Raw genomic sequence first — 24,669 nt, forward strand, 5'->3', positions numbered from 1 at the left:
TTCCATAGGCTGTATCAATGTCTTCCATTTCTTATTCTACTGTTATTGTACCACTGCATGGGTAAGTTCTCCTGCCAGAATGGTCTCTGAGCTATGCCATCAGTTCCATTAATTCTCTTCACTTTTGTTATTTACTTTTCCCATGAGCAAATGGGACTGAAACTACCTACCAGCCTCACGGGGGGGTTTGAGCGGCTGGTTGATTTTGATACAAAGGCTTCCTACTCAGGGTTGGGTGTTGGTAGTGTGGGAAGAACTGCATGCTAGAGGAGATGAACGTAAGGGTTTGTGTGCAGGCAGAGAATATGGAGGAGGAAGAAACAGTCTCGAAGAAGAAATAATGGAATCGGGATTGAAGTGGATTAAAATCCGGTGTTTACTCATGAGCTCTTGTTAGAGAGTGCCTCCCTGTGGTTAGGGATGCTGTGACGCAGTTACACCTCGTATGGGCAAACCTGCTGAGTTCATCCATGACCAAAGGGTTGAGGCCATAGATTCATGACATCTGCAGCCTCAGTTTAATGTGATCAGAGATTCTTGCACTGGCACCATGTCACTCACTTCAAGAGGGGAACAGACTGAGTGTCATGCGTGCGTGTGGGGAGAGCTGACAGAGAATGCACAGTCCTGAGATGAAAAACTGCAAGTCTCGGTATTGCTGTGTCCTGTGAAACACCTCTCAAACACGAGCACGTTTGCACATACCTGCTTTGCTGCAGTACTCGTAACTCATCACGTATTCTAATATTGTATTTTCTTTCTCTTTTCAGCAAACTGCCTAGCTGGGCTAGAGCCGTTGTTCCCAAAATATTTTATGTTACAGAGAAGGCTTGGAATTATTATCCTTATACAATCACAGGTAAGGACTAAAGAAGTGATTACTGACTTGTGCTTTTGGGAGAGTTTAGCCCATCTTCAGAAGCTCCAGGTTATGTACTGAGCCACACGTACCAAGTTTCTTTAATAATTCCTGTTGAAGTGCATATAATTTTACCATCTTATATTGGCTGATATCAGGAAATAAAGATCATAGAGTATGGGTGGATAAAAACTGGAGTGTTGAATCTGTGCAGTTTCTTCCTCACAAAGAAAAACTCCAGAGGCTTTTTTATTATTAATGTATGTTGACTGTAAGGATCTTGGATCATTGTTTCATGTCACATATTTCATATTTCTCTTATTTTTTCCCCCCTCATCATGCTTTTATTTACGACTGGACAATTGGGAACCAGAATACACAGTAAGTTTTCCTTCCTCTTTTTATTCTAAAAATAGCATGAAATATAAGAGTAGAATCCAAACCAATTCCCTCTTAATGTAACGAATACATAATGCATTCAGTAGTGGAACTTCATTTTAGCTATTTGCTGAAGAAATTTAAGGTTAAATTTGAAGTGTTGCTGTAGGATTATTTACCTTTACGGGGTTTTATCACTTTAATTTGAAATATTTTTAGTCACTGTCTGTACTAAAGAGAAGCTTCTATAGAACAGGGCAAGGCTTTTAAGGTTCCACTTATTACGTGGAGACATAGGAACAGATTTTATTTTATTTATTGTTTTATTAACTTATAAAATGCTCGTCTCTGGTATAGTATCTGGGAAACTGTACAATCTGTAGACAAAATTAAACATAATCTGGGCACAGTGCCCAGAAAAATCAACTATTCCCTCTAGCAGAGCTAAGGGAAAATATAGCAAGTAAATCATGAGAAAAATTGTTTTAAATGTGCTGGTCTCAATCATACACGCTAAGTTTTCAGCAACCATTGGAAGATGAGGAGGAGATGGTGAGGAAGTTCCAGGTGAGGAGACCCATCAGAAACTCCTGCCTTGATTTTTCTTAACTCTGCAATGCGCAGAGTTTGCGCAGCACACAGAGAAGAAAAGGAGTTTAATGTGATAAATGAGAAAACAACAGAGATTTAAAGGCTTGGATCTGAAAGCTGGAGACTTTTCAATATACACTGTAGATACTGATTACATATTCTGCTTTGTATAAATTCATTTGATTGTCAGAGGAAACCCAAATGTCCCATAATGGGCAGTAGTAATGAGGGGACAGATTCTCAGCTACTTCTGTTGGAAGATATCTTCAGTAGGGCCTGTCAGAGTTTACATTCATTAAGGGTTTACCCTTTGATAGCAGGTTTAATCTTAGGCTGGGAGTTGACACTTGCTCTGTTGGATCGATGGCTTTGACTTACACTGTTGTATATTTTTTCTTTAACTGAAAGTCAGTTTGAATTTTGATGTGATTTTTTTCTTCGACTGGAAGAGACAAGTCAAAGTGATTAAAGGGGTGGTAGCAGACAGAAAGAAATGTCTGGATTTGAAATGCATTACATTATCAAAACCAAGCAGCAGTGCTGTACTCATAGAATTTGAATCAGGAGGTGATCTTTATCTAATCTGAGGAGACAACACCTGGAACACGATTTGGTGAAGGCCTGTGCAAGGGGTACAGCTACAGAGATGTTCACAAATGATTGCAGGGGTGAAGAAACTTGTAAAGAAAAATCGCTCTACAGATGTAGAAGGTAGGCAAAACAGTCACTGACAGTATAACTGCCTGTGGGAGCTGGGGACTAATTACTCACCATGGTGCACAGAAACACAACTAGAAACATTGGGCTGAGATTAAGGAAACTTCTTCAGACAGAAAGCTAAAATATATTTTAATGGAGCTGATAGACTATGAAATTATCTTCAGGGGAAACAGAGAAAGTGCCTTTGCCTCAACCTGTTTAATCTAGGACAAAAATGTTAAAGACACCACTGGGAATAATTTCTATCCTTATCTGGAATATTTCTCTAAATTTTGATCTTTTGTATTCATTAGAGAATTCTGAGAGAAAGAGTAAACCCACAGGCATTGCCCAAAATACGTAAGACAGCTTGGAAACCCTATTCTTAAAGATGGTAAATTCCCTTCAAAGACATCCTAAGCATTAAATTGAGCCTCATTTCAAGGAAAACTGATTCTAAAGGCAGGCCAATAATTGGATAAATAAAGCATAATCTCATTGAGTCAAGTACCTACTGCTGTGTAGTATGTTCATGCCTTAGTTAACCTCCACCCTAGTTAAATTCCACCCTAAACAAAGAGCAAGGACTAAAAGGCTCAGTAGTGTTATTTCAGTGTCTGTTGGTGAACAACAGGCTGAATCTTGCAGATAGTCTTAAGGTTTTTCAGTTGTAAAATACGAAGGGTGTTGAGAAACTGCATTCAGGCACATCCACTAACATTGAGAGATTCAATGCATAATAATTTCATCACTCTGGTTTTCCGGCGCGATATTATGGGTTTCATAAATATGACCTTCTTAAGCACATGAAATTAGGACACCTTTGAAGAAAAAAAGCTCAGCAGGCATGGAAAATAAATGCCAGAATATTGCTCTCTGCAGTGGTAGTAAAGACAAGAGTGATTGAATGCATGAAAACAGGGATGGAGATGAGGTTGCCATGAGGTTAGTACTCTATAATCTGGGTCTGGTTATGATGGTACCTGCTTTAAGGAATGATATTTGATACGCAGCAAACAGCAGGTCAACTACCAAATCTCGACAACCATATTAATATGTAAAGCAAATAACACAATTAAGATAATGAGTTTAACAGAACTATTGCACAGTGATGCTTTTGTGGTAATATGTGAAATACTGTAATGTCAGGAGAGCATTTTCAAGTGTACCCTCCGCTGGTTGTGGAGGAGGGCCTCGTTAGAACTGCGCTACAAAAGACTTCCTATCAGGAAGAAGAGATGTGGGTGATGTCTTCCTGCTGAAAAGGAGGAAATAGAAGAAATACTTCCAAAGCTGATGCCAAAGGAAGTAATCCACATCTGGGGGTATTATTTAAAGAATAAGATACTTCTATCAAGTTCAAACCCTTGGTTTAGGGGCTGGGGCATTACTGGAGAACTGTGTGTGAGCAAGTCTCTTAACAGGAGTCGCTTTGGTTTGATCTTGTAATTAGAAACCTGACAAGACATCTTGCTAAAATAAATGTTTATTTAGAAGTTCATTTAATATCGTGATTAGATTGATGTTAAGCTCATAAATTTGGATTACTGTATTTGAGATACAACTGAAAGGGAGCTCTGTAGGACTAATTCTTAGGGATTCTGCTCTGTTAGTCATTACAGGATTCGGGTGCTGGTGAGTGCCTCCTGTCAAGCTACACATGCAATTGGGGAATGGGTGTTGCCAGCTACTAGCTTTTAGAAAGCATTCCTGTGCTAGTCACAGGCTGAAGCCTTTCTCACTTGGAGGATGGAGGAAAGCAGCTCTCAACAGCCCTTATGTGCCCACTTATCACAGCATTTACAAATAGGTATCGTTAGTGTATCATATTTATGCTGTTCTTAGCTATGTGGACAAGAATGAGTGAACTTTCAGGAGGCTTTCCTAGTTTTCTTTCTTTGTCCAGCTGGATTAGAAATAATTAACTAGAAAGCAAACCTTTCTCTATTGCAAACCAAACAGAAAAAGGATTGCGTAGAACTAAGTTTCTTTACCTGTGTCAGGTTATTGTTAGACAATAAGCAGCACAGAGCCAATACCCATTTGACCTGTTCAAGTGACAGTTAAAATTCTGGGCAAGAAGAGAGGAGCCTCAAGCAAGCAAATAGTCAGATCACAAAGGTATGGGGACAAAACCATGGTTCAAAAAATCCTATGATCCAAGTACACCGAAAATGAGCCTAACAAAGTTCAGCTGTTGGACTGGAGTACAGAGAGGTTAGGAGAAATATAAAGAGAATGGAAGCAAACTCTGCTGAGTTGGAAGGTGTAGTTCAGGTGTTTATCAGGGATAATTTCAAGTAATTTTGCTGTCTGATCCAAACAGCTTCAGGGTTGCAGCAGTATTTCAGTTCTGGGGTTGAAATTTAGAAGCTGGATAATATATTGTTATGGATCATTTATGGCCAATTGTTAGTTTCACAATTATAAGTATATAAAGCAAAATAAACACTAAACCTGACAAGTTTTACTCTCTGCGAGGAGGAAGAGCATCCTTTCAACCTGCGGATGTCTCCAATTAATTTAGGAATAGGACATGAATTCAGAATATTTATGAAAAACAGTTATGGAACATAAAGCAGGAGACAATGATTCCTTTGATGATGTCTCCCAGTGGCAGTAATTCTTCTACAGCAAATGACTGAGACAAATAAAATGATTTCATCTGGTACATGTCAAGGCCCCAGAGGGCGAGTAGGTAAATGTTGGTTATTGACCTGCTGGTTTCTGATTACTTTTCAGAACGAGCATGTTTTTTGCTTCATTTTGTTGCCAGTTTACCCATGAAGTAAATTATCTGGAAGGAATGTTTTTGTAATTGTTATTTTTATGATGAGATGACTTGAGAAGGACAAAAACTTGTTTCAGATAAACATTGCAAGGAATCTGTAGAGTTTTTTCCTGTGTTCTCTTTATCGGATTATCAGTGCTTGAAATCTGGATGTGACCCATTAGTCTTCAGTGCACAAGCTTTTCTCCAGCTTTAGTATATGAAGAGTCTGCATCAAAAATGCAACAGAGTCTGTATGGTAGGATTAAAGCCTAATACACCGTTACTACCTCCCTCACCCCCCAACTTGGAAGACGGGCTAACTGGGGACATTACTGTGGTACAACACGTATTTTGTTCCCTTAGAGATTCTACCAAAAGGAAACACCTCTGTATTTATGGGAAACAAATACTGTATTTTTGGAAAGCTGCAAACCTGTATTCCCATTTAAGAGCTTCATCCCCTTGAAATAGAGTAAATCAAACTGCTTCGGAAAATTCCCTTTTTCCACCATTGGCTTACTATAAAACAACCCAAACCCCTCTCTGATCCATGGCACTGTCATTTTCACTTGTGCACGCTGCTTCTTGCTTCCCTTCCGTTCTTCCTCAATAAATAGTTACTGTTCCCGTGTATCAAACGAGGAGATCCTAAGGGAAGGCAAAACCAGGGATAGGTGCTGAGTTTCATTGTGGTTGGAGGCAACTTGTTAGTTGACTGTTTCATCTTCTTACTGTATGTAACATAAACAAGTAGTGTTTTCCTTTCTGAGTTGTGTATGAGTTTAACTCCCTTGCTTGTTTTAAAGCCTTTTTTTTTGCATTGTTTTGACTCTTTCCGCCCAGCAGCACTTTTTCTGCTCTTTGCCACCTTCCTGTGCTTATCTTGTGTTCCAAATTCTCCTCCCTTTCATTGAGTCACATCTTCCAACTTCTGCCATTGCCCTGCCCAGCCCTTTCCGTCTATTCTCTTCCAACTTTGTCATCCTCATGGATGCTAGCTTGTGTAGTCAGTAACCCGTGTCACACAGCAGGTCTGTGCTCTGTGCAGCGCTGCCCGGAGTATTCCGAAGATAGTCAATAACATGATGACCAGTTTCCAAAACACTTTGAATTAAAGAAACTATTCGTTCTGTTAATAGCTGTAATACTGTAATTTGAAATATGCTGTAGAGCCATCAGTGTATTTTCTTCACATATCTTCTTGCATATGAACTGTAGAGATGATGTCTTGTTTATCTGTACCCAGGTGTAGTTTTGAGTCTTTCTCCTTCATCCAGGTCTCTCTGTTCTGACCTTGCCATTGTCAAGTGGCATTGCTAATCTCCCATGTTACATTGTCCTCCCATTCCATCCTCTTGTTTATAAATGCTCCCTGTTTCTCCAGGGCTGATGTGCGTGTACCTGCCTGTTTCCCTCTGTGCCCCTTGCTGTGCTAGCATTCCTCCTGCCTCAGTAAGTCTGGGGATCTTCCACTACCCTATAGTCCCCTTTGTCTCTTAAGGAGAAGTAGGGATTCCATTTGTCTTTTCCAGGTTTTTGATCTTCAATAAAGAACTGCTGTGTGTCCCGCTGAGTACCAAATCAGATCCCTAAAATTCTGAATTCAACGGATGTGGTATTTAGAAGTTACCTTATTAAAAGAATCTAGTTTTGCTTGGCCAGTCTCAGCCCATTGTAGCAATTACTGTGTTCTTTACCTCGATGGGGATAGCTCTATAAAGGGTCTGGTTCCACCTGTGTTGCCAAAATAATGTATATGTGTCCATATAAAATAAAAAATCATCAGTCTGCAAAGTGGCAGGAGATAAGAGCACAGTTACATGAAATGTCTGCCTCTCCGGGCTTTTCTGTTAAGATTTAGGGGGATATGCTTCTGCTGCTTAAAGAAAAAGTGGGATTAATTTTTACTGTACAGAAATAACTCCCAAGGATTGTGGATTAATATTCAGAAGAAGGAAGAGCAGGGCAACGATGAGGTCTCTGGCAGTTCTTTGAACACTGCAGAAAGAAGCCAAATGGAAAGTGAAAGCAGCTGAAGCTGTACTAATGAAATAGCAGGTTAGAGAGGGTGAAGAAACCTGTCTCAGTTACCCCTACTTGACGGTAACTGGCAACTATATTTACTGGCAACTATAGTAATTCTTGCAGCCACCTCAGGTGTAGCTACTATGCAAAGGCTATTTTACAGTCCTTTCCATAAAGCAATTTTAAACCACTGTGTGTGTTTGACTGTCTCTTTAAGACTTTGGCAAGTGTTTTGGCATACTTAGGTTCTTGTAAGTGTTCTTCTAAGTGTTGCTTATTGCTATGGCAACACTAATCAATCATCATGCTAAAAATAGGCCTTTCATTTTTCAAGAGGTTATCTGTAGTGAATTGAAAATGCAAGTGCAGTCTGTGTTTTCCATATGCTGCTTTCATTTCACTTTATTTTGATCTGGAGATACCCGTGCTTCTGTGTGGTAATTACTATTACAGACTCCAGTTATCTCACTGGTTACTCTCCTGAGCCTCAAACCCCTCCTGGTTCTTCCAAAAGGGGTGCCAAATACAGAAAGTTTAAGAAAACAAACAAAAACCCCAGGATATTCTCTTACTTGTTTTTGAGTTTCACAGTTATTCTGGATTATAATAGATTTTTAAGGAGTTTCTAACACATCCAAAAAACCTGGAGGTGACAGTATAAAAGATGCCTCCTTTGGGAGCTTTACACAAAGAAACCTTACTGAAGACACAAGCACTCTGAGGATTTTGCCCTATTATATAGCATTTAAACCTAATTTCACATTAAAGATTCAGTTTGCCACTGTTTTTTTCCAAGAGGAAAGTGGCAGGCTGTTGAGACACTGAAATGGGAAACTCGAAGTGGTGCCCAGTGCGTTCCTGCCTGTGCTCAGCGCATCGATCACCACCAGGCTTGTGCTGGAAGTACACACACCCCGGGGAGGCAGAGCAAAAGGGAGTGGTGCTCTGAGAGAAAACCTTCTAAAAGGTTTATTACCTGCCATTCACTCCCAAGTTTGACTGTGGCTGTTGCATAAGGCTTTTAATCCCCAGCTAAGTAAATACACAGACACTTAAGGAGGGGGGGAAAAACCCGACAACTTTTTGCACGATGAATAATAAAGTCTTTTGAATGATGCATAAACAGTTTTCTGGTGCTGCCAGAGCCCTCTGCCAATTAGTCAGAGTGCAGCTGATGAATCATGAGACACATTCTGTGAAATGTTCAAAAATCTGGACCCAGCTCCGTGTTCCTGAAAGCCAGTGAGACCCCCCACAGCTGCTGGAACAGTGGTTGCCAGTCAGTTGAGTTTCTGAGAGGGAGACATGCAACGGAATACTTCTTGGTAGATTTAGTTTGGGTAAATTCATGTTTCCAGTTAGAATCTCAAATTAGATTATCACAGTCCTGACCTTCATACTACATACACGGAGAAGCTGACTTTTAATAGCTTTGTGCAGAAAATTACTCTCTGCTCTCTAAAGAGCAGAGTAAATGGCACTTACAAGTCTTCTATAATACTCTGAAGATCCTTGGTCATTTCTTAATGTTTCTTTTCTCTTAAATACAAGGTTAGAAGATCTCTTTTTTAATTAGAGTTTCGTTTCTGGGTCACAGGAAACAATAACTAGACTCAAGCAGTGGCTTGCTGAACTGCTACAGGCAGCCCAATGCAATTTGAGTTCAATCTATGAAATGGCTGCGTTTCAAAGTATCACGATCTGGCTCGTTGCTGGTAAACTTTAGACAGTGATTGAAAATAGTAGAGACTTTTTAATAGCAAGATAAAAAGGAAATCTGGCATTTGGCTTTATTCAGAATTTCCCTGTGTCTCCTGGATCATTCCCTATTTTTTTGTAACCACATTTATAACTTTTCTTACTCTAGGAACATTTGATCATAGAATTCTTTATCAATGCCATTTATCCATCTCTTCTTCCAGCTAGCATTAGTGTAGTTCAAGGATGTTCATTCCAGCTTTCGTTTCATTTTTGAGACACAAATTAGAACCTTATGACAAACCTTGGTGCTGGTTTTCTTTTTTCTTTTCCCCCAACTTCTTTCCCTGTAGTGCCTATTGTGTGCCAAGGCTTTTGTTTGCAGATGCCTGTGATGTCTGCCAGAATAGGAGCAACATGCTGAGGTACACGATGAAACCTGAACTGGGAGAGTATCTGGATGTTTTTTTGGTGTTACAAGATCCCCAGTTCTGACAGATCGCTTATAAATATTGTATATTATCATCTGGCACTGTCTCAGATACATACACAGGAAATGTTTAACTGCCCACAGCATACAGGTCATAGGAGTATTTCTGTCAATGAACTTGCCCCATCCTACACTCCACACAACTGCTGATATTTTACTGTATTTTTCCTCTCACATATTCACTCAGTGAACAAGTTCCATAGCTGAGAGCTTGTCACAGCTGAGGTTGGTCTGAAACTCATGAATGTGCTACTCCACAGACATCTGAGAAAAGGCAAAACCTTTGTGAGATCTGAAGAGAAGCCTGTGGGGTCTGGGCATCTGCAGCACCAACATGTCACAGGGAGGATTTCATTATGTTAATGGGAAGGCAGTTTGACCAGCCGCCTTCCATGGCACCAGAACCGTACGCTGGCAAAACTCACTCATTTTTATAACAGGGATTGATTCTAGATGTGGTTGTGGAATACTGGATCTCCTGTGAGCAGAAGATTGAATGGTGACTTGCTGGGTGATATCCATGGAATTAGGAGTACATTTTCTGCCGTCTCAAAGGAGGTGGCTTCTCGTTTCCATTCTGTTGCACCACAGCTGGTCTTCTAATTCACCTCTGTTCTTAGTCATCAGCCCCTCCCTTAGACAAACTCTTCAAATTTGATCAAGTCCAAACTTGGACCAACAGCAACGTGAACTCTGAGGCATCAACATCCTTGTTGTATAATCTGTATGTACAGCACATTACACAGTCATGGTCTTTACAAAGATACTTTGCCACAGGGTATTAGTGATGCATCACACAAGGAACTGGGACTTCTGTTTCACTGGTGATTGATGCAAGAAAAGACTTGCTGACTAGTGGTAAAGATGCTGAAGTAGTACCCTTCAGAGTCTGTGAGACAGCTACTCTGAAAAGTTAAGTTGAAAAAACTGTGAAATGCAAAAGAAAAGATATTGTAAATACTTTTTACACTGGAACAATGTTGCCTGGTATTACAAATTCTAGTCTTGATAAGCCAACCTGAGCAATATTCTTGAAGTAACGTGAATAAAATGAGAAAGCTGATACCAAACAGGATGTACTGAGTATGTCACTGGCTGAAGCAAGGCTTATTTTTGATGTCAAACATGTTTTTGTTTTGTTGCAGTGTTCATTTTTGCCTAAATTCTCCATTCACATAGAGACAAAATATGAGGACAACAAAGGAAGCAATGACAGTGTAAGTATGATGATGGCTTTTGCAAAATTTGGTTTAATCCTTGTAGTTAAGCATGGGCTGTATGTGGGGGCTGTAGGTCTTTCACTCTGGGAGAAAGGCCTCACCAGGTTTGTACCTGTGCACCTACATGGGTGTCCTGTCCATGAGCAGCTCCTCAGCATGGTGTCTTCTGACACCGAGGAGAGAAAAGGTTCAGGTACACAGCTTCCCTTCTGCCTCTGTATTCTACTTGTTACTTCTCTAAACACAACGTAATTTACATGTGTAAATTTAGTCCTGGCAAACATTTATGGAGAGTAAAGAAAAGATTACTTTTTTTGGGGTGCAGTTATATTCCATGTTATCTATTCACATTATCGTGTCTGAGTAAAGGGGGTTGAATTCAAAGGAGCTGTTAGGAAGAGCAAACAGGAAGCTAAACAATAGTCAGAGATGAGAGACCTCAGTAAACAACTTCAAGGGAACAATGGCTGGACTACTGAGGTGATGCTTTTGGCAACCACTTACCAAAAGCTAAGAAATTCTCAGAGCTTACAGATGAAAAGGGTAATTAACCATGCAGAATCCTCTCTAGAGGAAGGGTGGGAGTGAGTAGCCAGCAGCTGCTGGTAGGGACATGCTCAGGAATAGAAGGCAGGAGGTCAGTCTGTTGCCTTGACAGGGAGCAAAGCGAAGTCACACAACTTGCAAGAAAAGAGTAACATTCAATAAAGTCAGGCATGTAGATATTCAGCCCTCAGATTAATACACAAATACATTTCTATATGTTTCAGATAGTTGTTTGTTGCAAACTTAAGAAGTTTCCTACAGGCATGAAATGCAGTTTGAAATGTCTGGAAAATTGATCTGTAACCCAGAGACCTAACGAAGGAGTCTTTAAACTCATTGTGGAGAAAGAAGGCGGCAGAAAAGCAGATCTTAAGGGATGTGAGACACTGAGCTGCTGTTTCCAGGGGTGCCCCTGCAGCAGCCTTGCAGAGGTGGAAGTGTGCTGCTCTCCAGATGGGGGGTGCGCCTCCCCACCCACCCTGGGCCGGTGTACTAATGGGGCTGACAGCTGTGCACTGCTTATGGCAGAGTAATTACATGTAAAAGAACAACGTATCATTTTGAATAATGCTTTTGGCATACAGACACTTTCCCAATGGGAACATGACAGAGATTATGTATTAGCCATCAGATACCAACAACTTTCAGTCACTGCTAGCCTGAGCCAGAGAGGGGAAAAAAGAAGTGTATTACATTACCAACAAGATGAGCATTAGGTAGTTTATGCACTTGTTAATGTTCACTTCTGCTTTTTGGCAGCACTTTAATCCAGAGCAAGCCTACACCTTTACTTTCGGGAGGTGCAGACTAGTTTTCTGGTACGTTATAGTACCAGCAGTGAGAAGACATTCTGTACTGATGCCTAACAGAGGAAGAACTGAGGCTGTTTAATTTGGGATTTTCGTGTGGGACAGCTTTGTGGCTAAAATTCTATGAATCAAGCCCCAGCTAATACCCAAGTACCCAGCTAGTGGATTTAAGATGAACATAACACGGAGGTAGGATGCCCAGATGATGTAAATCAAAGACTCTCTACTCTGCTTGAGTCCAGCTCTTCAAATGTAATTTTTATCAGAGTGCCAGTGGGGTAATATTATATTACCTTTATATTGCAGTACCTGAGTCATAATAAACTATGAAAGTATTTACCAAGATTAACAGATTTAATCTGACGCTTACTTGAACTAAGGAGGAAAAAGAGAATAGGGTTGCACTCCAGCCCTGATTTCCATGTCATTCTGAGAGCTGGTCTATTCACTAGTGTGAACACAATAAACCAGAGAAAGACAGACATTTTAGCTGTTGATCCAGTGGCACTGATGTGGTGACACAGATGTGGCTGGTCCAGCACCAAAATGCTGGAAGGCTGGTAAATAGAGAAAGGTGTGATTGAGCCTGTGGAGAGACTTGTGTTAAACCAAACACTTTGGGATCAGGACTCATTCAGTCTTGCTTCTGTACCTCAGTGGACAAGCTTAAACCTCACTTAAGAAAATGCAAAGGGTATTTCTCCTTCGTATCAGACAAGTTTAAATTAAATTTCACTGTGTTTTCCTGGTCAGAAAACAACAGGAAACATCCATTCCTAGAGATTTCTACATTTCTGTGTCTCTCAACTATTTCTAGATACATTTTTGAGGTCATACAGGTTTTTTGACATCTTTGGTCTGTTCTTCATTTCCATGCTTGCTAATAGATTAGATACTGATTGTGAAAAGCAGTAATTAAATATAAGGATACTAAAACTAATTCCATTGCTCAGTGGAAGAAAGCAATATAAATGCTTCTGGGTTCCTGTTGTCATTTAGCAGGCTGCTATGCTATTAGAATTATTTCATTTAACATGTTGCACTGTCTGGTAAAATTCTACCTAATTACTGCAACATATCTTGATGCAAAAGTCATCCTGATTTTTCTTGCCAGTTGTCATCATAGCAGGAACTAGTGCAAGATAATGGTACCTGCTTTGGAACCTGATTTTTCTGTGTCTTAGGCTTTGTCATCATTTTAACCTATTTTACATGTGCTTAAAGCACCGTTGTTTCAATCTGCTCAAGTTTGCACTTAATTTGCACACGCATAAACCTTGCCAGAAAGAACAAAGGAAAATAAACCCCTGTATTTAGATAAAACATTGTGTAGATGGTGATAGTGCAGCACCATAAATCCATCCAGTTGTGATTTCTAATGCTCCAGCACAGCTGATGTTGCTGTATCATATCTAGAAGCTCACGTGGCAGCTCTTTCCTTAGAAAAACAAAGTCAGTGTTGGATGAACATGTTAGTACATCAAATATTGTCACTGCTACCTTGCAGCTTTATAGCTTCATTAATAGTGCTAGAAACCAGACGAGTGACTGAGGTCATTCAGGGTTTCCTCTAAAGGATCTTTTTAAAAGTAAACTACTTAGTTTAAAGATAAATTTTATTTTTATTTCATTTTTATTTTTAAATTACAGAACAGACTTTCTAAAAATTAGAATGATTTATAAAATGTAAATGCCACTGTAGGTGGTGTCTGTGGAGTACATGAAAATGCTGCTTCCCTCCTGCATCTTCAGCTGCTTATGTAAGGCAGGGTGGCAGCGGAACCTGCAGCAAGAGGGAAGTGCAGGTTCCTACAACAGCCAGCAGCAGTGAGCACAGACAAGCTACAAAAGTGCCCATTAATCACTCAGTGCACACTTTTTTGCCCAGGAGAAAAATTAGCAATTAGGGAATTTGAATCTAGATGCACAAAATCTGTGTTTTGAATGTTGAAGCCATTAGTTAAATAGAAGAGAGCTCTTAAGGTAGAATACTTACGAAGCGGTCAGAAGTCACAGGCAGGAGTGGTGTAAGGTACTGCTTGTTTGTGAAGAAATTACCAGTCTGTGGTTCTCATGAGCACATAAACCCCCATTTTTAATTGGGCAGATATTATTTTCTTTTAACAGTCTATTGAATGGTCCATGTTTATGTATAATTTCATTCTCAACGGTGTATTGCTCTCGCTTTTTTCGCATCTCTCTTCCCATTTCAGTGTACTCAGATGAACTACAGGCATACGTTTTGTTTTTAATTTTAGTGGGGAATGCACCAGCTTGGGCTTTGTTGATTACAGAGGATCCACCACATGGCTCTAGATGCTGTAATCAATGCACAGTGATCTCACGTGCTGCAGCTCCGTGTCTGTTCTTGCATGCCACAGTCTAGTCCTGTGAATGTTTCTGCCTGGTGAAGGCTGACGTGCTGTCAAGGTTCAAGAAAATCACTGCCTCTCAGACACATTTCAGTTTTCCTGTTTGTTGCAGAAGGATCATTATGTTTGACTGGGGTTTGTTGGGTTTTTTTTTTTTGTTGTTTGTTTTTTAGTCACAGAATTAATTTCTGCTGATATTTGGACAGTGCATTTGTGCCATCTGATGCCATCTGGGGAAAGTAAAGTACAGATTGTAAAAATAATCCAGGAGTTGTCAATAATGGAAATTCAGTGTATGTAAAACAGTGCCTTGTTTTCTTTGTAGCATAACATTTTGCTCTGGAAAACTCAATGGCTGGATCTTGAGTATTAAAGAATAACATGCAAGAACTTTAAGTAACCTAGTCTTTCTTTCTGCTAAAGGACCATGACATTTATTAGCAAGAATAACATTATTCTTAAGGGTAACGTAAGAATTCTGAGGCAGAGTTACATTTCAAGATGACAAATTATGGGTCTCATTGGGCAAGTTCTCATAAGAGTATATTGCATTAATGCTGATAAAGTCATCAGAGCTACAGTGCTAATTCTTTGTCAATCAAGAGCAAAATAGATTATCAGCATGTTTCTTGCCTTTCAAAGATAATATATTGTTGAATGACCACTGCCAAATGAAACCAGGAGGTAGTTCTGTATTCCCTATAGTTATAAATTAACATCTGCTATCAGCTGGCTGGCTTCGGTGTGCTCAAGCTATTAATGTGTCAGATGATACTGGTGTTATTTAATACACAACCTAAGTAAATCGCAGTGCCATCAGTTAAAGTCAGGAAGTCCTTTCTTGCCATTGAGTTCTCATTCTGCAGCCCCATAAGTGACCGTGTACACAGTATTGGACTGCTCATTGTGCTTCATCCTTAGTCTGTATTTCTGAAGTGTGTATTCTGAGTGTGAAATATTTGACTAAAGTGAGAACAATTTTAGATATGGCCAGCTAAGAAGAAAAGCCTTTTTTAGTGTCGCTGGTTTTAGGGTGGTTTATCCCCCTATTTTTGTCTCCTATCTTGGTAACACAGCGCTAGGTTGTAATGAACTTAATATAGAACATGTAAATTAAATGTAAATTCCCTATTTAAGGAAACTGCCATAAAAAACTATTGTCAGCTGCAGTGGAGTCAGCTGTGCCCTGACTTGGCCTCACCGCGCTACAGGATATCATGGTGTAAATTGGCTAAAGGATTGCCAGGCACCATTGCAAATATGTCAAAATCAAGGTTCAGTTTTGGGGATGATTTTATTTGCACCTGGACTTTTTCTGTATTACGTTGTTGAGTATCTGTTTGTTTCTCGTATAATTTGCCATGAAAACCCTTGATTTTGTGAAGCTTTTCCCCCTCTAACAAGCCTCAAAGGATACAGGCAAACAAGTGGAGAGGTTAGCTCAAAATTCCTTCTCTGTCAAAAGCTCTTCTTTTGGTGAATGTAATTACAAATAGTGTGTCCCAAGCACATATGGCTATCACAGAACGTAAGATAAGGCCCATACTGACAGACTGTGAGCAAGTAAAATGGTTGTGGCTCTCCTTTTTGATTTTTCTAACTGAATTACTGAAGTGAATTAGTAAAGGTAGCACTTGAAATGGATGTGGCTTTAAAAAAACTAATCCCAGTAAATATTATTGATAGTCTATTATGGCCTTGGAGCTACTTTGACGTAATTACATAAAAATACAATTCTCTCTTCACAAAGTACAAATCCAAACAAGGTATTTTCTGAGAGATGGAATAATAGAGGAGTTGTGACATGGAGAAAAAAGGGAGCAGGAAGCAAGGCTGCTGATAAAGATGTGGCTGCTCTTCGGCTCTGCAGCAGACAGTGATATTCCCATGCTGTTCAGTGAGTCAAGTTCACTGCTCCTAGGGAAGGATTCAGTCTTTTTCCATAGAAGAATTGTTCCCAATTATGTGTGTCCACATAAATAGTTTTAGCCAGTGAACAGGTTTGAAATTGGGCAATTCCTGTAATCTTTGCCCAAGTAAATCTCAAAAGCAAATTAATGGACTTTGGGAGTAAAGGAGGTTGGAGCACGACTTAGTGGAAAGTTACACACTGAATAAAACTCCAGAAATCAAGTTCTGAGGAGGTGGCCTTTTATTCTAAACCTAATTTTCCTCTAGAAAAATGAGAGTTAAAGTGGAGCAGATGACACAACCTGCTAAAGGATGCTGTAATAAGAAACTGGAGACTAGCCAGTAGTTCTGACGATGGCAATTTAGGGGGATTAGACTTTCAAGGTGGAGAGCAGGTTTTGTACCTTTTTTAATAGGAAAAAACCCTATTCTTGCAGTCGTTACTGCAGTTACACCTCTAAATTTTACATGCTATTAAATCTAGATTTAAACCATATATGATGAATCCATATATATTCTGCTCTTGATGATAGGAAAAAAAGCATCACAAGATATATTCATATATTATGAAACAAAACCAAGGCAAACAAGCACCGTTCTGACCTGCAGAGTGCTGCTAGCACAGAAGAATGGGTTTCAGCAGGGTCTGACTTTATACTATTTCTGTCCAAACCAGGTTGGCTGTGGTGATTTGCCATAAAAGTTACATTTTGGATTAGCTACATCTGAACAAGGTTGAAGCCAGCAACTTAGCCTGAAGATAGAAGAAAAAGAAGAAAAATGGGAAAGGAGCTTGTAGAAATTTGTTGTTGACTTACTGTCATCTCATAACCTGACTTTCTGTTCTGGGTTTGGCTACAAGGAAAAGTCAAGTTTTTAACAAAGTATGTGCTAGGATATGTCATTGTAGGTCATGAGGAAAATGAAGGAAAGAAATCTAAATACAGCAGCACTTGGATTGCTGCAGTATCCTCTATGATCTTCCTTTCCTGAGGTTCTAGAATCATCTGCCAGATTCTGAAAATTTTCCCCAAAAGAAACTATTGACAATCATAAAGATGACCCAATTGAAATCTTTCTTCCACTTTTTGTCATTTTGTGGGTGAGTTAGTCTAAATAATGGTGAAGTTTCAGTCCTCTTGAAAAGTGGAAGTGTATAAATGTTTGTCTGTTGTAAAAAAAGCTGTCACAAACCCTACCCCTAAGAAAAACCAAACCCCACAGCAAAAAGGGCTCTCCAGCCTGAATGTTACTCTGTTTTCTATTTGATTGTGTATTTCAATCTTAATTAATTACTTGGCTTCCAACTGTAAAGCCTGTCCAGCTCTTTCCAATATAATATTTAATATTCTGCCTTTCTACATCATCTTCTTAAGGATACAGATTGTTCTCACCATTCATTTTCTGCACATTTGTGAATACAGTTGCACAGATGGGGAGCCTTATGCTTCTTTTCGTGGCCTTTAATCTCTTCCTTTAAAACTTCTAAATTTCTCTAGTCTCTTTGATCACAAACACAATAAACCCATCCTCCCTACAGGTTTTGAGGCAATCCCAGATTATGGGGCTAGGAGAGGCAATAAGAGAATCAGAGCTAGGAAAGCAATCAGTCTTGTTCTCTAATGACTTCTTACTTTCTACTGCTGATAGAATGAGAAGATTAAATCTCTATCTGCAAATCTTGTGAGGACAACCTAAGAAGGAGAAAAGCATAAATGATTAGACAACAACTTGTGCCAGCAAAGGGAAGCAAGAATGTCATTCAACAAACTTCTGGAATGGAGGAAATGGTCAGAGGTAGCTGAAGCAGCAAATACGGCACAGTTGAAATGGTTGAAAAATTCCTCCTGTTTTTGACAGATTGGCAAAGGCATCTGTCATCCCCACTTCTAGCAAAGCATTTAAAAGAGAAAAAGAATGTAAAACTATATAACTTAGAGGTGCAATATGTGGATCAAGCCTGCAACAGAGCAGGGCACATTTCTTCAGATAAGATATTGGGTAGTAGTTCCAATTTAGGTCCTTGCAAATGTGCAGAGGTTTGTGTGTGCTTAAATTTATTAGGCTTGTACTTAAACCTTACACCGACTGATTCAGGGCCTCAGCTGACCTGGTAATGGCCATTTAAGAGAATTCTCCATTATTTTATTTAAAGCTCAGAGATTATAGCGAAAAGCATCTTGTTCCAGAAATAGCTCAGCTGATTTCATCAGGGGACTGCTCTGTGTATCTGAATTTGTTTAGGAGAAAAGCAAGCAGGGAAGCTTATAAAAAGCGACCTGTATTATACATATCAAACACAACAGCTATTTAAAAAATGTATTCCAAGAAAGAGCATGATGGGGAAAGGACATATTAGCTCAAATTTGTTCAAATAATCACCGTATTTTGCAAAACAAGGACTGGAGAAGGAAAATAAGTGCAGAGATAAAAGCAGACTGGAGTTTCCCTTTGTTCTGTTCTTCTGCAGTTTCAGACACATTAACATTTTATATCCAGTTCACAAAGCATTCAGCATTGCTTATTTTATTCCAGTGCTGTTAATGACCAAGGCAAGTTAAAATGGTAGAGTCAAACTTCAGCTTTTCATGTATTTCCTGAGCAACATTCTCTTACCAGCTGGTAAACTTGTTCATCATAGTTCATTGCTCACTTTGAATGCTTTAAGTGGGCAGCCGCATCTTCCAGAACTACTAAAGTAGCTAACATTCTTGTTAATGAATAGTTGCTGGCATTTTGTAGTTTTAACTGTTCTTTTAGGATAAAATGAAATTAACAGAGCATTCACTACATTTATTTAACAACAACCACAAAAAAAGGAAACAACAATATTTATGCTTCCTGGAAACATTTGCTATAGAACATTGTGCCCCAAAGGAAAAAACACATCCTTGGCTTGTTACTGATCTTGGCAGTGTCTGCAGAGCTTCCCTGAATTTTTTGGTTCATGATGGCCTTTTAGCTACTCACTATTTCCAACTCCTGGATTCACAAGTAGAATTATACTGCAGGCATAGTGTCAGTCACATGGGTCACCAAGATGCCTCAATCATTGAATTCTGGGCACGGGCACAGATGTAAATGACCTGCATTTCAAATATACCCATCGTTTGCCTTGAATAAAACAAGAGACTTGAGGTTCAAAACCAACTCCTAAAGGATTAAAATAAGCTCTGACTGTGCTCAAATGGATGGAAGTTTCCAGCTTCCACTGAGAACAGTTCAACCAGAATTTTGATTCTCAGTATAACAGCAACTTAGCCTGAGTTGTTCACACAAAATATCTGCATTTTGTTCTTGTCCCTAGAATGACAAGGTTAGAAACAGCCAGAGTCCAGAAAGGGAGGGTTTTTATACAGTGATGGAATCCAGCTCAAAGATTAGAGAACACAATAAACCTCATCCTAGATGTTGACTTTACTATTTGTGACCAAAGTCTCCCTTCCAAAAAGTGCAAGGCAGATCTGCAGTGTGAGCAGTAAGTGCTGAACACGATGCGTTAACGTTTAACAGTCCTCTGTTGATCTGACATAGTGGATTGTTCCCGAAAAAGTCTGTGGGATAATTCATTCAAACTGTCATAAATCCTGCTTAGGAACACCTTGTTTATGTATAATCTTGAGAACACTGATTTTCTTCCCTTTGACATCTGCTGGAGAACGTGACTGTGTCCCTGCAAGAACTTCAGTGTCTTACATCAGAAGATGTTCAGATGCAATCCAAAAATACATTATGTTGCACAAGTCATTGAAGTCGCTTGTAACTGTTATTCCAGGTGGATTTTGTAAGGGTGGTGTTCTGAACAGTGCTGAATCTCTTTAACTCTTGCAGATTTTTGACAAAGAAGCTAAAGACCTGGAGCGAGAAGTCTGCTTTATTGATATTGCCAGTGATGAAATTCCTGAGCGCTATTACAAGGAATCAGAGGTAAGAGACAACTTGGTTGTGAATTGGTGAAGAAGGGAACGTAAAAGGCTGCAGGAAATCCTTATTGTAATCAAAACAAAGTTTTTTTGTATGAAATCTTGCTGGTCAGTAGTATTTAAAAAGCTTTCAATTTGAGGGGAAGCAGATAGCAACCTCCCTATCTAGATTGCCTGACACTTCCTTTTGCAGATGGTTCCTTCAGCCTTTTGAAATGCTTTCATACCTTTATCAGAACATAACCTGTACCAGACCTTTGATAGTCATCTGAATTCATTCAAATTAGAAGAGGCCTTTTCTTTGAATCATGAAGCTCAGTTAAGTGTTTGCAGGTCTGAGGGGTTTTAAACATTCCTGTCGTCCTTACTTGCATCCAGCTGTGACAAATAAGTCGTGCGAAGTGTCTGAGCCCAGGCAAAGGACAGATGAGAACAGGGTTGATGCACAAAGGTAACTCAGTGGTGACTGTGACCAAGAGGGACTGAAGCAGACAACATGCTGCAGTGAATCTGCCAGGAAGCATCAATGGCAGCAGATGCATTCAGTCCCTTAGAATTCCCTTGGAAATCACTCCATGTATATTTGATAGTGCACATCTCTGAAGAGCACGTTTCTTTTAGGTCAGTGCAATTCACTGGTTTGAAATCAGCAGCCATCATGCAAATGAAGATGAGGCCTCAGTGGTTTAACCTCAGAGTTGAAAAATGATGGTTCACAACAAGTAGCTAGAGAGGAAAGATCAGATCTCTGCTTGCATTTAATTTTGGAGATATGATTTTCCTCTGGAGCCAAGTATATATTCATAGCTGGCAATGAGTATGGCAGCTGTTTGACTATACAAAACGAGACTACATAATCATTTTTAGGATAGAAAATGAAGACTTGCCAATGAATATATTTCTATACCATAGGAGACATGATTTTCAGACTAAAAAAGTCGGGTACTTGTTATCTTCCATTTATAGATCCTATTTCAAATTTTATGTATGGGTCATAAAACCAAATTGGGTCTACAGTAGAAGGAAAAGTAATTTTATTAGTTTCCTTAGATAATGAAACCCATCTGGTTAGTACCAAAAACTGTGTAACACCTCATGAAACAGCTTATTGGTCCCATCATCTTATCTGAACTCCACAGTCTTCTGGTTCCATTTAGGAGTGACTGCTGCTATTGATTGGGTCAGCATTTGGCTGTGCTTTAAAGAAATCATGTCGGATTTTCCGTGTGTGTGTGTGCACTTCCAGGAATGGTAAGCATGGAGGCTTAACATCAGGCTTTTCAGCTTTCCTTCCCATTTTTAATAGCCAACTATTAAGCATAATTTCCACATGGTTAATCTTATGCTAGAGAAAACCAGCCTCATGTTAAGTGAGAAAGAATTTCAGTCTTTGTGTTGTTATTTCAAACACTAGAGACATGATTCCAAGCAAAATGGAATTTTACATGGGCTTAAACAACAAAAATAGCCCAGCATCTGTTGTTTTTTTCTGTACTGATGGATGATTTGTATATTGCCTACCAAATTCTGTTTCAGAATTTGTACAAAATAGTAAGAACACCTTAGCATTTAATTGTGCACGTACTGTGACTGACACTGAATTAAAAATAGTTACTTGAATTAAGTGTCTTCCAAAGTTTACCAGCTATGGGGTTTTATGCTACCATATGATGAATGTGAAGCCAAATTCCCATTTCTGATGAGGCTTCATACATCATTTAGGGACTATAAAAAAATTTCTAATGTTGCAAATGTAATTTCTGTCTGTCCTCAATCAGAACAGGATAAAAAGTAACTCTCTGTAAATGAGAAACTGTCTGTATTTTCCAAATAACAGTTTCAGAGATAACTAAAATCCATTTACTGTAAGCTTTTGAAAGGTATTTTAGTTACACTAATAGCAATAATGTGGCTGCTTTTGGATCATTTAGCTGAATTGATACTAAGATTAAAGATTAAACATGGTTTAAGAATTAGATCGCACAGGGTAGGTGTTCTGACTCCCATCTGGAAAGACCACTGAGAATGATTTTAACTTCAGGCATGTTAGTAATCTCTTCAGTTCAGTGGAGCTTCCACATGCTTACAGTTGAGTGAGTTCTGGATCGGGGTCAGCATATGTAGCAGCTTCTAGACATGAGCTTTAAATTTCTTTTATATCCTGTTGAAAGTGCACCCCTCTTCAGTTAAAAATGTACTTCAGCTTTTACTAGCAAATGTCATGATTTAGTTGTATTACTGTATATTAAAGAGGTAGCTTAAATAATTTAAACCGTTCACACACTACTTCAGCTGCTTGCAGATGGGTGATAGTTGATACAATCAGGCAGCACTAATGACATAGTTGCTATTAAGCTAGTACTTGTGATTTCTATTATTTTGAGCTTTGAAGTGCTCAGTTATCCTTCACAGGCTCTTTGGGTCAATATCATAAGTTTTTCAGAGCCCTCTGTATGAAAAGCCCCTTCCTAAAATTTGGCTGTGACCTTTCTTTGGGCTGCTGCATCAAATAACATTGATTGTAACAGAATGAGCCTTGGCAGCTTTAGTGTTGTTTTTCTCATTTCTATAAATGGAAAATGTGGTTGTGCAATAACAGGATCATCAATAGAGGTGATAATAGTGCAGCTACCACAGGAGGGTTCAGGAGATACACAAAGGACCCACAGCACCAGACTCCATAGAAAGTGAAGCAACCCATCTCTGCTTCCTTCACATGGGATCTAAAACGTGGCTGTTCACTAACCCTCACATGAATCCTGTAAACAGATCTATAGTCTGCCTTCCATTGTAACTTAATGATTCACACATAAAAAGGCAACATGTATAAAACATCATACATAAATGTATACTCCATTTGAATTGCACAGCTCTTTTTGACTTGTGCTGGTGCTGATGAGAAAGGAGAAGTGTTCCACAAAAATGTCATGGTGGTTGAAGGGAAACTGATTGAATTCAGCTTTGTGCAGATCTGCTTTTTCTCTCCTTCTAAATATTAACTAGAATGGAAAAGTGAAAAATATAGTTAGCTGGAGACTTAAGGAGAGCTGTTGTTTCAGTGAGGAGGAACCTCTGCCAATAATACAAGGTGATGTCTTGTCCAGAGGCCTCCAAGTGATTTGAATCCCCTGCAGAGTGGAGGGCTTATCTGTCAGTGTGTGCAGAGAAAGACTTAAATCACCAAGTAAATAGTGAATCAGAGAGAGTTTGTAGCTATTACAAACACGCACTGAGTCCAGCTCTGTCTTCCATGGAGGTGTGCTGGCTTCTGCTATCCAAAGAGTTGTCATTGTAAAAGCCTGGAGGAGGTATAACTGCAGCAATGTTGGACCTCCCAAAGCAGATGACTGAATTTTAACTTAATGACATTCTACAGCCTTCATTGTGAAGTAGCCACCAGAGCATTCCACAGTGCTGCCACGTCTTAAAAGAAGTTGGATTTTTTTTTACTAGCATGGACCTAAAAAGCCTTAAACTTTAGAAGTTTAAAATATGAGGTTCCAAGTGGAGAAAGCTTGAATCTAGGCTAACAAGTTTGCCTGTTTTTCTGTAAGGACACACATATGTGTCCAAATCTGAATGTGTGTATTGCATCAAATACAGAATTTTCTATTTCTATATAAAGAATGTGCAAGCCTACAGGTAAGAGTAGTTGCACATTTTGTAAATTCATTTCCTTGCGACTTTACCATCAATGAATATGTATCACCAGCCATCATGTATTCCCCATATAGCCATACGTATTTATCTGAATTATAGAAAAGAATAAAACTGAGCTATGCTGAGAAGTGAGGGCCTCAAGTGAATCATTCACTGAAATGAAACATTTACTGTAGATGGGAGCTACTGAGCAAAATGTTCTTTGCAAACATATTCAAGTTCTCAAAATTAACAGTGTTTCATTTCCTGTTTATAACAAAGCAGTTGAGAGTTGGACAAATGGAATCAACTTTTTGAGTTACCTCCACACAGAAAGATTTCATGCAGCTGCTGCAGTTTTCTTCTTCAATTGCTGGCTGCTTTTACTTTAACACAGCTGCACTGTAATAGGTCCAGTTTACTACTGTCCAGGTGCTTTCAGAGTAATGAAACCTTTATCACATTACAGAGCCAGAGAATTATGGTAGTTGAAATAATACAGCTGCCTTGGCCCCTCAGTGAATGTGTACATGTTGGTACAAAGGATCAGAACAGGGCATGGTAAGAGGAGGTGTAAATTTCCTTTTCCTCCTAACTGCAGTTGTGAGCTTATGTAAAGCCTGGCTGCACTATCATATCTTAACACCTCAGAACTGTCCCAGTATTTACAGTTCTTAAGTATTTAGCTGTCTCTTCCAGAAAATAAATTGTAATGGAAATTCAAAAAGGGGGGGGG

General features: G+C 39.3%; 1 protein-coding gene across 1 annotated transcript in view; it reads left to right on the forward strand.

The window, feature by feature from the left end:
* Window positions 1–770: 770 nt before the first annotated feature.
* LOC104409425 (cytoplasmic phosphatidylinositol transfer protein 1-like) overlaps window positions 771–24,669 on the forward strand; it is a gene marked incomplete at its 5' end in the record, with an annotated part of 32,776 nt that continues 8,877 nt past the window's right edge. Inside the window, 4 exons of the mRNA XM_010019287.1 lie at window positions 771–859; window positions 1,233–1,240; window positions 10,659–10,730; window positions 20,203–20,298. Coding sequence (XP_010017589.1) covers window positions 771–859; window positions 1,233–1,240; window positions 10,659–10,730; window positions 20,203–20,298 — 265 coding nt within the window. The remainder of the gene's footprint in view (window positions 860–1,232; window positions 1,241–10,658; window positions 10,731–20,202; window positions 20,299–24,669) is intronic.

The sequence above is a fragment of the Nestor notabilis genome, unplaced genomic scaffold (assembly GCF_000696875.1).
Source record: "Nestor notabilis isolate BGI_N333 unplaced genomic scaffold, ASM69687v1 scaffold7460, whole genome shotgun sequence".
NCBI lineage: Eukaryota > Metazoa > Chordata > Aves > Psittaciformes > Psittacidae > Nestor > Nestor notabilis.